Source organism: Impatiens glandulifera, chromosome 8, assembly GCF_907164915.1.
Source record: "Impatiens glandulifera chromosome 8, dImpGla2.1, whole genome shotgun sequence".
Lineage (NCBI taxonomy): Eukaryota > Viridiplantae > Streptophyta > Magnoliopsida > Ericales > Balsaminaceae > Impatiens > Impatiens glandulifera.
Window position 1 is genome coordinate 38,363,836 of NC_061869.1, and position 18,431 is coordinate 38,382,266.

Below are 18,431 nucleotides of genomic sequence, written 5' to 3' on the forward strand. Positions count from 1 at the left end.
CCTTTTAAATATTAAAAAATTCATGTATTTGAAAGAATTGTGATAGATTTTGAACACAAACACAAATTGTTATAAATTTTAGGAGAGTTTAGCTATTGATAAATTTGTGGATAACTGAATTAAATAAATTGAAAAAAAAAATTGTTGTTGTTGGTAATTAGTTAACTAACATCTTAAAAAACAAAAAAGTTTTTAATTTATTAAATAAAATAATTTTTTAATAAGTTATTATGTATATAATTATATATTTAAAATAAAATTACAAAAATATATCATTATAATAAATTATAAAAAAAAATATAAAAGAAAAAGTTAATATAAACATATTTTATATATTTTGATAATTAATTATTTTAAATTATTTCAACTTTATGAATCCAACTTTTGTTATAATCATCTTAAACTTTTTCTTTTTTTTAGTTTCATAAAGTTTATATATATATATATATATATATATATATATATATATATATATATTGTGAAATTAAATATTTTTAGAATTAATTTTCGTCTAATACTTTTAGTTAAAATTGTATATTTACATAATATTGTTCTCCAATTATACTATTAAAATAAAATGTAATTAAAATATATCTAAAAATTATTTTTTAATTTTTAAACAACTCCAATTTCTAGATGTTTTCAAGCCTTTTGACATGTCATTAAAATATGTCATGTCTTGTTAATTGGTTAAATTAAAAATTAAAATTATAGAAGATTTAAATTTAATATAATGAAAACATTAAAGAGCTTGAACTAATTTAATATAAGAAAATTATATAAAAAAAAATAAAATTTGAAATAATTTAACTTGAAGGTCTAACATTTATCATACTAACTACAGTGCAACTTAATACAAGGCTAATATTGTTTTTACAAGATTATGACACAAATTTAGTAATAATTTTTAGTTTAAATTAAGCTACAACAAATCTATATATATATAATGATGCTTAATTTTTAAATTGTCCGGATTGCCGGGTCGAGAGTTGTGGTTAATTTGGATATATGTGAGAGTAAATGGATACTTGGTTCGGATTGTGGGTTGACCCGCCCATAAAAATTTTATCGTAATATTTTTTACACGGTTTTTATATTATTACTCGTGGAAATGCACAGGATAAATACTAGTTAATTTAATGCTACAATAAAGTCTAATTTACATTTTTCTAAATCTCACCTGATTAAGATCCTGTTGGGATTGGGTTTATTTAAATAATGAACAGGCGGATAAGGAGGGCGGAATCTGGGCGGAATCGCGGAGGAGGAAGGCAGAATAGATCTGGGCGGAGGACGGGTAGGGCAGATGGCGGAGAATCGGAGAAAGAAATTAAGGGATCGGGAGAGACAAAGGGATCGGGAAGGAGAAAGAAAAAAGAAATTAAACGGCTGTGTAAAAATAAAAACAGTTCACCGAGGGGTAATCGTGGCCCCTCGGATATAATTTTTTCACCAAAAGAAGAGAACAAAGGCTCTCGGAAATAATCTTTTCTGCGAGGGATATCAGATGTCCTCGATGATTTTTACAAATATCAGCGAAGGAGCATTAATGCTCTCGATTAAAATTATAAATCCGAGAGCATATCTTGGTAAGCTTCCTCGGTAATTACCCATTTTCTACTAGTGATAATTTTATTTAATATGGGTTATAAAAGTTTTATTTATAGCGGAAAGATTTAAAAAATATTAATATTATTAAAAAAATATTTATTTAAAATAATATACATAGAATATTTTAGTTAATAAATTAATTAATAAAAAAAATAAAAATAAAATATTTAAATAACTCAATGAATTATTAAAAATAATCCTTACCAAACAGGGCCTCAAGATGGATGTATATAAGGAGATAAGAAGTGAGCATATAAAACTAAGATTTCTTATTGAGATAGAGAAAGAGAGCAAATAGCCATGTCTTTCACATTCGAAAAAGAATTAGATCAGGTACGTCATTCATATTTTATCTTAGATAAATTTATTTATTTGAAAATCCTCTTAATTCAAATATTTGTAATCATAAAAAATCCAATTTGAATTGAATAATTTAGAAAAACATAATCTTAAAAAATTATTTGCAAAGATAAAAGACCATTCTTCATCTTTAAAATAGTGAGCTTGTTTATTTATATATAATATTTATTTTGCTTGTTTATTTATATATAATATTTATTTTGTGATCTGTATGATTTTACACTAAAATGACATGCTTTAAATAAAAATATTTTGTTAAGTGAAAATTAAACATGAAGTTTATTGAACTATTCTGATAGTTTTAATACTTAAATTCTATTTTTTTTATTTAAACATTGAAAACTATTTATTTCAATTTCATTCCACCATAATCTTTCAAATTTTTATTGTTTTTAAGTAAATTAATTTCAATCAAGCTAATTAATTATAAATTGTGTGAATTATGTTAATGCAGGTACTGTCCTTGAGAATGAATTCTAAAATAAGAAAGGTGATATTAAACCGGCCAACCAAACTAAACAGTATCAATTATAAAATGGTACTCACATATCCATTTCACAATTTGCTTTACATGCATCTATTTTGTATCAATATTCATAATCAAGATCATGATTAGAAATTATTAAAGTTCAAAATTAAAGTGATTGTTTTTTAACTAAATTTTAATTAAACACTTCATCTACAGATAAGAAGTAAATGTGACAATAAATTGTAAAGATACTCCATTATAGAATATGTAGCCACAATATGACATTATTAGTTGGTTACAATGAGTCTCATAATTATTTTTAAAAATAAAACAATAAAGGAATTCGTGACTTTTTATATCTTAAGAGGACTAATTTCACCGAGTACCTCTATTTCTATATAAACCGTTATTACTAGTATTATTACTAGTTGGGCAAGCCTAAAGACTATATTTAAGGTGTATTTGGTAACTATGTAATTTAAATTTGAATATAGTTTCAATTCTTAAGTTTGTGCATTCAAGATTAAGAATTGGAATTAAAATTTTAATAAAATTTAAATTAATTTTATTTTATTATTCTCAATTCTACTATTTTGTAGCTTTAATTGTAATTCTAATATTTATTGTTTTATAATTTTTAAATAAAATATCTTATTGTTATATCATTTAACACGATTCACACAAATAAATTATTTTATTTATTTATTTTTATTTAGTAAATTAACAATTTTGAACCAATATGATTTTTTTATTTAAAAATTTAATATGTTCTATTTATATTTTATTTTCTTTTAATTAGGAACTTATCATTTCAAATTAATATTTATTTTTTTAACTTAGGAAGTTAACATCTTGAATATTTTTTTTTGTTTACTTTTGACATTGTACTTATTTTAATAATTTGTGTCAAACCAATATTTTAATAATATAGATAATATATATATATATATTATAAATATTATAAATATAGAAATTATAATTTAATTATAATTTTATAATTTTTATAATCATAACAATTAATTTGTAATTTAATATCAAATATATTGGAATTAAATTAGAAATCCAATTCTAATTCTAATTCTAATTCCAATTTATTTCCATTCCATTTCAACTTCGTACTTATCCAAACAGATCTTTTACAAAAGTTAACAATCTTGATTATCCAGATAAGAATATTGTTTTTACCTTCTTTAGCATAATTAAAAAACACATTCAATATAGTAGTTAAGCAACACAAGTCACCTATAAATTTAATATCAACCAAAATAAATCTCGAAGAATAAACAAGATTAAAATTAAAATTTATGTTTAAGAAAATAAGAATGTATGAAATAAAACAACACGAAGAGGTCGGTCCATAGACAAATTACCATATCATTTTAATTTTTTAAGAGTTTCACATGAGGTTGAGAATATATCAGTTCTATTTTCATATATTTTTTTTAATTTTTATTTTGGAAAAAACGACTTAATATAATTTCATTAAAAATTCTCAAAAACGGGAAATAATTTAGTGTATTCTCCTAGACCATTTCCATACTTAAAACATCATCTAAGTGGTGAACAAGCATAAATCAATGACCACAATAAAATACCATAATTAGAAAATTAAATGAGCCATTTTGATCTTTCAATTGATATTGAATATTTATTTTATAATGCACACAAGAAAGTTCATAAAATAATTCACATCATTCATGTGGATCTTTGTCATTTTAATCTTCGATAAGAATAAATTGAATGATAATAGACTTTCTGAACTCATTTTTTATGTTTTATTTTGTGGCATATTGTTATGCACCTTTTTATTATTATCATGATTTTTAGTTCTTCTATTTTAATTTGTTTCTCACTTTTATTATCACAAATGTTTTTTTGTTCAAAAACATTTTATAATTATTCTCCATCTCAAAGTAGAAGTATTATTAATGAGAAACATTAGTCATAAAAATAATAAGTGGAAAATAATTCGATTCAAGATTTATATGTATATTCGTCGTGGACTATTTGTACATCTCTATGAAGTTTTGTAAGATGGAGTCTTGACCCCTCACTTTAGTTTAAAGAATTAAAAAAAAATCGAACCTCACACTTTTATTTTCTTAAATAATATTTTTTTTTCCATTTTATGTACGCTCGTTGACATTATAAATGCTACACGATATTTATTTATTAGGTCTAACATGGTTAAAGGAGCCTTTCCCATTTATCTATCTATTTGTAAAGTCATACCATTTTATCACAAAAATGACTTGTGAAATTATAGTTACTCAACTTTATTGTTGTGGTGAAACCCTAAACTAGTGTTCCCTTATTTTTAGTTAGATTTATTCATTAAGATTTAGTTTGAGAGATTTTCAAAAAAATAAAACTGTGTTAAGAATTAAATATTGAACATTTCTATATTGAAATATGGTTATTCTATATATAAATAAAAATTAGTTTATATTTGATTAAAAGTAATTTGTCTAAAAGAACAAATTAAGGTCTTAAAATGATGGTGGAATCATAAATATAAGGTGCATTCTCTAATAAATAATATATGATTGAAAAAATTATTCACAATTATTCTTTGGAGTTGACTTTGTTCCTAATTTATCTTTAAATTTGGGATATAATTAGTAGTTTTTTTTTTGGATAGTAGTTGTTGTTGGGTGGATTGATTAGGTTATCAAATAGGATGTGACACATTTTCATTAACTTAAAATTGATTATAATATGCAGATTTTACAATTATTGAAGAACTTAAAAGAATTTGAGGATGATCCTAATGTTAACCTTGTGATGATTAAGGTGAGTTCCTTAATTACTAGAGATTTTATGTTTTCTGTAATGTGTGTGAATATAGTGAAAATTCTCCAGATTTTTGTTTTCATTTTCTTTAGAAGACTAAGAAGTTATTTGACTTTTGATCTGGGTTATTTTAGTAGTAATTTTGCATCATAATTATAAGTGTAAGTGGGTGAACTTTATAAATAAGCACACGTTGGAGACTCATATGTTTACATTTTAGTTCGAGCATTAGTCATTTTTTATAGTTTTGCCTTATGTTTATGTTTTAGTTCAATTTTTACTAAAAACAACTTAATCTTAAATTAGAATGAAAAACACTATTATTATTATTATTATTATTATTATTATTATTATTATTATTATTATTATTATTATTATTATTATTATTATAAGATGGGTTAATTCTCTCTAAATTAATAATAATAATAATTCCGCATTTTTCTTCAATCATACAACTCTTGAATGGTTTGAGGAAATCCTGCTCAAGAATAATAATTATAACGAGGCAAATATTCCCTTAAAGCCCTAAAATAATAATGATATTGGTCATAAATGAAAGTAACTTGCATGCCATGCAGGGAAACGGAAAAGCATTTTCAGCTGGTGCTGATGTTGTATCTCTTCTAGGATTAGCAACTGCAGGTAAATGTTCTACATCTCTGTCAAGTTTCACCTATCAAATCCCACAATAAAATTAATAATAAGCATAAAAGAATTTTATTTTGTTTGTAAAAAAAGAACACAAAATAACATTTTATTCATCTAAATTCTTTATTTTTCTAAATGAATGAAAGAAAGTGTGGTAATCTGTTTTTAAACTTTACTCTAAACTATGAGTCACCATTCAGTTTTATTTTTGTTTTACTGAACAAAATAAAATTTATTAAAAAATAATAAATAAATAAAGTATTATTGACTTCGGAAAATGATGAAAAAAAACAAAAAGATGTACAATTATCTTTATTAACACTATTTGTCGTTAGCCAACAAACGCGTTAACGACATGTCATCTAGTAAATTTAGAATAAACCGTTTGAGCAATAAGCAACAATAACTAAATTCTGAGACAAACTAACATCACCAACAAAAAAATCAAAATTCAGAACAAACCAAACGTTACAAACAATATTATTACACCCAATAAAACCCAACAAAACAAAAAGTCACACTCCAATCAAATAATTGAGCTGAATAGAACCATTTTCAACCAATTCCAAATACCTAGATTTATCCATCGATCCAAATCATCCACAAATTATTATTATTATTATTGAAATTATAAATTAAAATCAATAAAACAAATTATTAAAGAAAATGAGAAAAAATCTAAAGTGCAATCATATTAATCTTTCTCATGGATGGCTTTAGTTAATTGTAATGAATCATTAAGTGAATTCAAAATAAACTAATTGGAACCGAATCAACAAGAAATATAAAAAATAATTCAACTTAAAATAAATATACTCCCATAAAATTAAATCAAATTAAACCCAAAAAACATCCCGCAAACAAAAATATCAACCTCTAACTAGGCCATGGACGGACCCATGATTCGGTGTTGGGGGTGGGTTTAAAATTTTTGTATGGTGGGCTAAATTGTAGAAAAACGAGAAAATTTTGGATAAAACGAATAAATAAAGGTAACTTTTACCATTTTTTAATAATTAAATAAATAAAATAGTGAATTCTATTGAATTTAAAACTTAGGGGGTAATTTCACATTTTAACCGTAAAAAAAAACAAAATTTTGGTGTGGGCTTCAGCCCACCCGCGCCCCTACCTAGATTCATCATTAAACTAGGCCAAAAAAATGTGTTAAATATAAACTCATCTACACATCAAATGTACTTGCTTTAAACTACTTTAGTCATTTACTAATCAAAAAGAAAAGTATGAAATACAAAAAAAATTAAAGATGAGAAATAAAATGAAAAGATTCACATGAATTATGCTTATGACTTTCACAAAAGGGTTAACTATTATGAGTAATCCAGTAAAATCTAGACAAATTGGTTAGAAATATAAGTATCAACCCTATCAAGGTTTATTAAGGACGCTTAGTGATAAGAGTCGGTAGGTACCAAAATATCACTAGTTCAATTTAATCTGAAAGCGTTTTAAGTTTAAGCGAGAGATAATAATTGTGGAGTATGATAATAATTCTCCTTTAATTCTAAAAAAAAAAAAATCAAAAATCCAAAACAAACTATATGTAACAAGATACTTAAAATTTATACCATTACTTAACCATAATATCATATTACAAATCAATATTTTACTTAATGTGATGGTATTTATAATCAAATTTTATCAAAGTTAGTGTGCATGTTCATAAGAATTCTACGAAATCATCTTTATTGTCAAATATTATTATTTTTTATTTGTAAATGGGTATTTGGGATGGGTTTGCCCTGGCCCATGAACTTGATGGGCTCTGATTCTGGTGGTTAAATAGACCTTACTAATAATTTTATAATTTTTGGTTGGTCTTACCTAGCTCGCTCGGCTAAACCCATGAGCCGACCTACTTAAAATTCAAAAATATTGTTTATATAAATTTATAAGTTATGTTTTTTATGAACTATATAAAGTTGTCATTTGTCATTGTGAAGTCTTATGGAATTAAAATGACTCACACATAGTCAAATACTTAAAAAGTTTCCGCAAAATGTTCCAAATACTTATATTTCTAGATTGAAACCTATCATCCATGAATTGTTTTTGACTATTTATAAGGTAATTGTAAATTTAACTAATTTTAATTAGAAAAATATTAGCCTAAATTATCTTATTTCAATGATTGAACTAAGATACCTCAAAATTAATATGTCAATTTGTTTGAAACTATTATTTATATTAACTACTAAATTGATAATTAAGTTAGCATTATGTGAACATTGACATGACATTATAGTTATTATTCTATTCAAACTAAACATTAACACATTATGTATTATCTATTATATTAATTAATTTATTAATCAAAATATTTTCGATTTAAAAAAATATAATAATTATTTTATCATTATATATTAATATTCTTCATATTCTCTTAAAAAAAATATAATTTTGATCAAAATCATAATCAATTATTACTTTTTAAATAACATAAATTATTTAAATAAGTCACTATCAAATAAACACTTTATTTTTGGAATTAATATATCAAGATAGTTATATATATATATATATATATATATATATATATATATATATATATATATATATATATATATATATATATATATATATATATATATTTAATATTTTTTTAAGGATAATAAAGGATAATTTTAGTATTTAAAAAAAATACTTAATTAAAATATTAAATGAATGAAGTGATAATTAAGTTGCAAGTATGAGATTTGTCCAAATTGTAAGACCTAATTGAAATCACAAATTATATTGTGAAGCCGATAGCTATGATCAAGAATTTAGCATGATTAGGGACCCCACATGTTATATTATATGCTTATTCTTATTCTTCATGATTACCATCGTAGTTAAAATAATATAGTTGAAGCATACAGGGGTGTTCAACCAGCTGGTTAAACGGTTCCGGTTAAGATCGATTTTGCCTTTTATTTTATAAACCGGTTAATCGGCTGTTAATGGTATCGGTTTTACCGGTTTTGGTACTACCGAACCGGCTGTTAATGGTATCGGTTTTACCGGTTTTGGTTCTACCGATTTTGGTCGGTTCCGGTCGGTTAACCGGGTTTAACTAGAAACTGATGATTCAATTTTTTAAATTAAATAATAAATTTATGAAATGAATTTTTTGAAAATTATTATTTGCACTCTCCTATTATACTATTTTTCATCATTTCTTCTCTATATTATAATATATTATATTATTATGATAATAAATTTTATTGATATATTTTGAAATATGTTATAATATATTACTTTATTATAACAATATAATATATATTTTTTTTATCTATTTTGTTTAAATATTTTGTTTTTGTTAATTTATAATTACATGGTAGGTAGGTATTGTATGGTTATAAAAACAATTTTACATATTTTAATAAAATTATTTCAGTTTGTATTTAATTTATTTTTGTAAAATTTTATATAAATTATAATGTTTTTTAAAAATAATTCTATTAAAATTATAATTTAAAAATAAAAAAGATTTATAGATTATAATATATTATTTATAAAATAACTAATACAAATTATAAATTATAAAAATATATAATTAAATTATTATCGGTTTACCGGTTAAACCGTTAAAAAAATAGGTAAACCGAAAACCGATCCGTTTAACCGGTAAAAAATTGGTTAACCTGAACCGCTAAAACCTGTTAACCAATAAACCGTTAAAATGAAACCGGTTAACTATCGGTTCGATTAGGTCACCGATTTTCCGATTTTTTTGCACAGCTCTAAAAGCATCCATTTTTTTTTGTTGATGCTTCTTTACGTCAATTTGATAAAGCTATCATTTTTGGAGTAGAAAAAGAGATAAGGCTAGTAATATAATAGCCAATCATTTAATTACTCACATAATTTGAATTTTCTTCGTGATCAATACATTTTTGTTGATAAAATCATTTTAACAACTGACGTGTTTTATGATGATTAATAATCTCTTAATGAGTTTTTATTTTTATTTTTAATTAATTAAACAGAAATAATATTGGAATTCGTTTGATTAAATATATTATAGAAAAAAAATTCCTATATAATATTTTTCATTAATTTTAAATTGATAAATCAGGTCATTTGAGTCTTGCAGCAAAATATTACTACAAGCTTTTAACATTACTTCACTTAATCGCCACGTATAAGAAGCCCCTGGTAAGAGAACACTTAAACCAATATCCATGTTTAATTAATTTTCCTTGGTTATCATAATAATAGGAATGAAGCTCATTTTATTTTTAAATTTTCTGAGATTTGGTAATTAAGTAAATCTCTATCTAGTGACTTCCTCAAATTGCAATATATTTTTATGCTTTAATCAAATTACTTTTGGTCATATTCTTTTGGTTAATTCTATCGATATCATAATCCGATCAATTATAGTGTTGAGTTTTGCAACAACAAAACTATGGATCTTTTTCGAAATCAAACATGTAACAAATCATTTTCCAAATCGTCTATGACGACAAACAGATTACGAAAACTGAAATAACACAAATCAATAAACGACAACACAATATACGTGGTTCAGTCAAAATCGACATACGTCCACGGGTGGGATAAGTTTCACTAAATCAAAGAAATGTCAATAGTAGAAACTTACATGCCCTGCTCTCAAATGAAAGAAGTGATTATACTAGGAATGATTGAACTACTCCACAATCAAAAGCTCCCTTAATCTTTCACTCTAGATCAACCAAAGAACAAGAAAAAGAAAAAAATCAAAAAACTCTAGATCTGTAATTCACTCTCTCTCAACCTTACTGTGTTATGAAAAAAATATCATAAAAGTATTTATACTCTAACCCGTTTTCATAATAGAAAACCCTGACCCGTTTACCCAGAAATTAAGAACCCACCCGTAATGGCAAGGAACACCTCAACAATTCTCCCCTTTCCGAGCCATGGGAGAATGTTGCTATAAACATTCATCATCGTGACGCTCCTATCAGAACTATTCCGGCTTTGACACAACATATCTCATGCTTGCCTCTTGGCAAGCCCTTTGTCATCATATCTGACTCGTTCTCATCTGTATGCACTTTCTCCAAGTATAACTCCTTCTTCTCGAACACTTCACGGATCCAATGGTACCTTATTTGGATGTGTTTTGAACGTGAATGGAAACTTGGATTCTTGCTCACATGTATAGCACTTTGTGAGTCACTAAACACCACAAACCTGTCTTGTATAATGCCTATTTCTTTAAACAATTCTTTCATCCATCTCATTTCCTTACAACATTCAGTAATGACAATATATTCAGCTTCTGTAGTAGACAAAGCAATACATTTCTGTTGACGAGACTGCCATGATACAACTCCTCCTCCAAAAGTAAACAAATACCCTGAAGTTGATCTCATTGTGTCAATATCACCACTCATATCTGAATCAGAAAACCCTTCAACATGTGGCTTTCTAGTACCATAACACAAAGCGTATTTGGAGGTCCCTCGAAGATATCTCATTAGCCACTTAACTGCTTCCTAGTGTGTCTTACCGGGATTTGAAAGGAAACGACTAAGTACTCCAACCGCATGAGCTATATCCGGTCTTGTACATACCATTGCATACATCAGACTGCCTATTGCTGAAGCATATGGAACACTGCACATTTCTTGTCTTTCCTCTTCATCCTTGGGAGACATTGTCTTATTTATTTTCAAGTGTGTAGCCAATGGACAAGCAACTGGTTTTGCCTAGTCCATATAGAATCGATTTAGAATCTTCTCAATATATCTCTCTTGAGACAACTATAACCTTTTCTTCACCCTATCACGAATGACCTGCATTCCAAGAATTTGTCTTGCTTAACCCAAGTCTTTAATCTCAAAATATTTAGACAAATCCTTTTTCAACTTGGCAATCTTGAGCTTGTCTCTCCCAACAATCAGCATGTCATCAACATATAGGAGAAGGATAATAAAATCATTAAAAGAAAACTTTTGCACAAAGACACAGTGATATGTAGACGTCTTCATGTACCCATGGAAGGTTATGAACCACTCAAACTTAAGAAACCACTGCCTTGGTGCTTGCTTCAAATCGTACAAACTTTTGACAAGTTTGCACACCTTGTTTTCCTCACCATTCTTATTATAACCTTCAGGTTGCTCCATATAAACATCTTCATCCAAATCATCATGGAGAAATGCAGTCTTGACATCAAGCTGTTCAACCTCAAGATCCATACAAGCAACTAGACTTAACACTACCCGGATAGAAGTCATCTTCACTACCGGTGAGAAAATCTCATCATAATCGATTCCATGTCTCTGTCTAAAACCTTTGACAACCAGCCTAGCCTTGTATCTTGTCTTTCTATCATCACCTTCTTGCTTGATATTGTACACCAATTTATTTTGTAATACTTTTATGTTCTTTGGTCTTTGAACCAGTTCAAATGTGCCATTTTTCAGCAATGACTTCATCTCTTCATCCATGGCAGTTATTCATTCTTCCTTATATGCATCCTCAAGAGCCTCCTTGTAATATATAGGCTCCCCACAATCAGTTAGAAGGACATACTCTATAGTAGAGTACTTAGAACTTGATCTTTTCTCTCTAGTAGACCTCCTAGTACCTCTGTTTGTTGATTCTGTTGATTTCCATCTTCTTGTTGAACTTCAAAATCAACCTCAACATTATCACCAAGATGAGTTTCAGTATTAGTATCATTTCCATGGCCTACAGCTTGACCCTGAGGAACATCATCATCACTATCCGAGTTTGAAGGTACATGTGGCCTTGTCTCCTCAACAACATGAGACAACTCAAGACTAGAAAGGTCACGTATATATGCATCAAGCTTTTCACCAACTTCAAAATTCTCAATAGTCTGATCTTCAAGGAACACCACATCTCGGCTTCTCAATACCTTCTTATCAACTGGGTCATAATACATGTATCCCCACTTTTCATCACCATACCCGAAAAATATGCATTGCATGGTTTTTGCATCTAGCTTAGACCTCTCATCTTTTGGAACATGTACAAAAGCTCTACAACTAAAAACACATAAATAGTCATAATTAACATCTTTACCTAACCAGACGCTTTCTGCACACTTATTATTCAATAGCTTGGAGGGAGAACGATTGATCACATACACTGCAGTGCTCATGGCTTCAGCCCAGAAATGCTTAGCCAACTTGGCATGGGAGAGCATACTCCTCATCCGTTCCAACATTGTTCTGTTCATCCTCTCTGCTAGACCATTTTGTTGTGGAGTCTTAGGCACAGTCTGTTCATGTCGAATACCCTGCTCTTTACACCAATCATCAAATGAGCCTATGTACTCTCCCCCATTATCTGATCGCACCCTCATTAGTTTTTTTCATGTCTCTCTTTCAAACAGCTTGTGAAAGACCTCAAACCTTGATGCAACCTCATCCTTGGACTTTATAGCATAGGCCCAAACCTTCCTAGATGCATCGTCTATGAAGGTTACAAAATAGGAAGCACCACCTATGGATTTAATCTTCATAGGACCATAAACATCTGTATGGACCAGTTCAAGGACATTCTTTTTCAGTTCCACTTTTGACTTACTGAAAGAGACTCTGTTCTGCTTACCCTTCAAGCAATGCTCACAATTTTCAAGATGAGCATCCTTTAGATTTAACAGCTCATTCCTCTTGATCAAAACATTCAGCCCCTTTTCACTAATGTGACCTAGTCTCTTGTGCCACAAATCAGAGGATGACTCCATCACAACAGAATATGCTGCATCATAGACAATTTTCAAATTTGTCTTGTATAAGGAACAACATTTCTTACCTCATATAACACCAATGAACCCTTGCTTAGCTTACATGCTCCACCACTGAAAACATTATGGTAGCCTCCATGATCGAGCTTACCTGCTGAAATCAAATTCATTCTCAAATCAGGAACATGTCTTACATCTCTCAATGTCAGGAAACAACCCATGTTTGTCTCGATTCTAACATCACCAAGACCAACTATCTTGGATACACCACTGTTACCCATGCGAACCTCACCATAATCACCAGCTTTGTAGGACTGTAAGTAACCTTTGTGTGGACTAATATGGAATGAGGCACCTGTGTCAACAATCCATGATGTTTCATTTGAAGATGTGATAAGACAAGAGTCTTGACAGTTAAAAGCATATGTCAGTTCACCATCTGAAGCATAAACAGATGTATCTACTCTTTGTTCGTTCTTTTCTCTGGGCTTCACTGTACCCTTTGCTTTATCATTTTTAAATTTCTAGCACTCGTTTTTCCAGTGACCCATTTTGCCACAGTAATGGCAAGCACCATCCTTCTTTGGAGCACTAAACTTTCTTCTAGACTTTCCCCTACTCGAACCACTTCTATTATCCTTTGATCTTTCTCTATCAGTCACCAACATATCAGACTTAGAGATTTTATCCCCCCTTCGATTCTCCTCATCAAGTAAGGAACTGGTGACAAATTCCATGTTGACTTTACCATTTGGTGCTGAGTTGCTGGGTGTGATAATAAGTGTCTCCCAACTTGCAGGAAAAGATCTAAGGACTAAAAGTGCTTGCACCTCATCATCAAAGTTTATCTTCATACTACTCAGCTGATTCAAAATATTTTGAAATTCATTCAAGTGCTCAGCAATTGATTTATTATCAATATACTTCAGATTCACCAGCCTTCGTACTGGTGCTGCTTTATTCCTTGCTGACCTCCCAGCATAAAGAGCTTCAAGTTTGCTCCACACACCATACGCCGTAGTCTCGTTCTCAACATGGTGCACAACATTTATACCAACCCAGGAACGAATAAAGCTGCACGCCTTTCTATCTATCTTTTTCCAATTAGTCTCTTTTGTAGTCTCAGGTCTAACACCCTCATTTTCAATTGCTTCATTCAAATCATCTGAAACTAACACATCACTTATCATCAGTTTCCATTGCCTGTAGTTTGTACCATTCAGACTCACCATATCAGGTCTAGATTTCCCCATTATTACTGCCTTAACAACTAACAAAAACCCCAACAAAGAAACCAATTGATCTTCTCTTTGAATTTCGTCAAGTAACCAACAGAGCACTCTGCTCCAATGTTAAAACAGATAACCAATCAATACTGCTCTGATACCACTGTTGGGTTTTGCAACAGCAAAACTATGGATCTTCTTCGAAATCAAACCTGTAACAAATCAGTTTCCAAATCGTCTATGACGACAAACAAATTACGAAGACTGGAATAGCACAAAGCAATAAACGACAACACAATATACGTGGTTCGGTCAAAATCGACCTACGTCCACGGGAGGGATAAGTTTCACTAAATCAAAGAAATGTCAATAGTAGAAACTTACATACCCTGCTCTCATATGAAAGAAGTGATTATACTAGGAATGATTGGACTACTCCACGATCAAAAAGTTCCCTCAATCTTTCTCTCTGGATCAGCCAAAGAACAAGAAGAAGAAGGAAACCAGAAAACCCTAGATCTGTAATTCACTCTCTCTCAACCTTATTGTGTTATGAGAAAAATACCCAAAAAGTATTTATACTCTAACCCGTTTTCATAACAGAAAACCCTGACCCGTTTACCCGAAATTTAAGAACCCGCCCGTAATGTCAAGGAACACCTTAACTTTATTTTTAAATTTTCAGATTTGATAATTAAGTAAATCTCTATCTAGTGACTCTCTCAAATTGCAATATATTTTTATGCTTTAATCAAATTACTTTTGGTCATATTCTTTTGGTTAATTCTATTGATATCATAATAATACGATCAATTATAGAACATTATCTACAAAAACAATAGAAGTTTGAAGGTTAAACTTTTTTAAAAAAAAACTAATAAATGATACCTAGAATATATTTGAGTCAGTATTAAAAGTAATGGAAAAATTCGAGTAGCATGTTTAATAAGTAAAATAAATTTAATTATTTCTTTAATTATTAGATACTTTGGTTTGTTTAATAAATTGTTTTTCAAAATGAATAATTAACTCCATGTACATTTTTGTACAGGTAACCCTTGTGAATGGATTGGCAATGGGAGGAGGTGCGGCAATGTCTACATTTGCAACATTTCAAATTGTTACTGAGAATACTGTAATGTTTTTTAGTTTATTTTAGTAAATCGTTCCAGTTGTAGAACTGTGCTATTTTATATTTGAATTATTTCTAAAAATACTGTTATTTGAATTTCTATAGATATTTTCAATGCCAGAGATATCAATGGGACTTGTTCCAAATGTGGGTGCCGGTTATTTCTTGTCTAGGCTTCCAGGTTACTTTGGTAAGTAATTAATTAGGAAGAGTTCTATAATTAAAATGACATCTTTTGAGTGATTAAATGTTGAAACAATACACTAAGATTCTATTCGAGAACACTTTAGGCTCGAGAATCCAGGACCTTAAAGAGGTTAGAGAATTTCTAATTCTTTTTACCGCTAGACTAGAAGAAAAGTTGCTTAGGATAGTTATATTAAATTTATTTTAGTGAAAAAAATTGAGGGTCTGATTAATAATTTAATTGATAATTATCTTATATTTTTAATTTAATATAATTAATTAAGTGTTTTTAAAATTTTAATTATAATAGTTAAATTAGTTGTCTAGTGACTTAATGTGACAATCTTTCCCAATCACATTTGTGGTTCAATTCTTCCGATTACATATTATTTTTCTTTTTTTACTTTTTGAAGTCCACCTTCAAAAATTACAATATTTTCATGCCTAATATAATTCTAATTTTTTTAATCCTTAATTGATTATCATGGTCTAAAAAAAAATTAAAATGGATATGTTCTGAAAATTACTAATTTAAAAGTGGAAATTTAAAACTATTAATTTATCGACAGGTGAATACTTGGGATTTACGGGAGCTAGAATAGATGGGGCTGATATGATTGCATGCGGTCTTGCAACTCATTTTGTTCATTCCAAGGTATTAATATTTTTTAGCTGCTTAATTGATTAATTGATTGTATTTTAAAATAATTTTTTACACCAAATGTTTTTGGTGGAAATGCTCTATTTTATTAGGATCTTGTTCTTATGGAGAGTGAATTGGAGGAGGTAGCCGACATCTCAAAAATTAACGAGACTATTAATAAATATGCTCTTACACCTTCCTTAAAACAAGACAGTCCACTAAAGAAGTGAGAATCCTTTCCTCTTAATTACTTATTAATTAGTTATAAACAAAATTATTTGAAATAATAGTCATTTATTAATAATAGTCAATTAATGACATCTTTAGCACAAGAAAACATTGTAATGTTGTTAGTTTCGATAATAGCAGTGTGTGTCACATGGATTACTTCTCTAGTAATAATTGTGGAGACCGGAATTATTAATGAGAAAACGACGTCTAACTAAGTTGGAAAATTTGTATATGCCGCATCGGAAAATCATATAAAACATGGACGCATTACAAAAGTGATTTTTATAATGCTAATAGATTATAGATACTTTTATGGATAATTTTAAAATTTAGGTTATCTTATTTAAATTATAAATGTTAATTTTTTTTTTTCTATTATTAGAAACATAAATATGATTAATGTTTCTTATTTATATCATTGGTAAATAACTAGTTTGAGGCATATATACAATTTATAAAATTTTAATAATTTTTATAGATTGAAGATGATCAACGATTGTTTTTCAAAGGCAACAGTTGAAACTATATTATCATCGTTGGTAATTTCTCATCTTGGATTTTTTTTGTTTCTTAATTCTAATATATAGTTAACTATGTCTATCTTATGACTAATTTTTCTCGATTACAAACTCGGTTATAGGTGGATATCTCTATGAAGAATGAGGATAAGTTGATTCTCCATGCTATAAGATCAATGAAATATGGTTCCCCAACAAACCAAAAAATCTTCCTCAAATTGGTAAATAATTTGATCTTGTAATAGTGTGATCATCTATATCAGTCTAGATATTTCATGTGTTTTTTTCTTTAATTAATTTATTTTATTTAATATTTGTGGCAGATTAGAGAAGGGCGGATGCAAAATCTCGAAAAATGCTTTGTTCATGACTATAATGTCAATCTTTCAATAAAATTTGAAAACGACGCCACAGAGGTTGTAATATTATTTTTAATATATTTAAATTGTTATCCAATAACTAATGTGCATATATTTAAACATAAACAGGGTATAAGAGCGATGTTAATCGAAAAGAATAAAAAGCCACAGGTAAACTTTTTTATTATTTTTTCTCATAGTTAACTATCATAACTAACCTTCAAACCATTTACTTGCTATTCAATATCTTACTTCTTGTTACTCAAATTAATATTAATAATTTTAGTTAATTAATTAATAGTGGAATCCCTCAACTTTAGAGGAAGTGAAGGAAGAAACAGTGAAAAAATGTTTTGAGGAGCTTGATGATGTTGAGTTCGAGCCTCTAGTTCTAGATGCTTCTAGAACCCTCGATGATGGACTGATCTCTACTATGCGCCCAAAACTATGATCATCAAGTCTGTTGCGCCAACGATCATCTCGGGAAGGGATTGGAAACTTTGAATAATAAGGCTGATTTGAATTATCGGTTAAAAAA

General features: G+C 28.3%; 1 protein-coding gene across 1 annotated transcript; it reads left to right on the plus strand.

Annotated features, from left to right (window-relative positions):
• The first annotated feature begins 2,428 nt into the window (after nucleotides 1–2,428).
• On the plus strand, nucleotides 2,429–17,087 carry LOC124912389 (probable 3-hydroxyisobutyryl-CoA hydrolase 2). The gene is made up of 8 exons (XM_047453002.1): nucleotides 2,429–2,509; nucleotides 5,165–5,233; nucleotides 5,812–5,875; nucleotides 9,981–10,042; nucleotides 15,876–15,959; nucleotides 16,062–16,146; nucleotides 16,712–16,797; nucleotides 16,896–17,087. Exons 1-8 carry the CDS (start codon nucleotides 2,441–2,443, stop codon nucleotides 17,013–17,015), a joined length of 639 nt encoding a protein of 212 aa, XP_047308958.1. The 5' UTR covers nucleotides 2,429–2,440; the 3' UTR covers nucleotides 17,016–17,087.
• The last annotated feature ends 1,344 nt before the right edge of the window (nucleotides 17,088–18,431 follow it).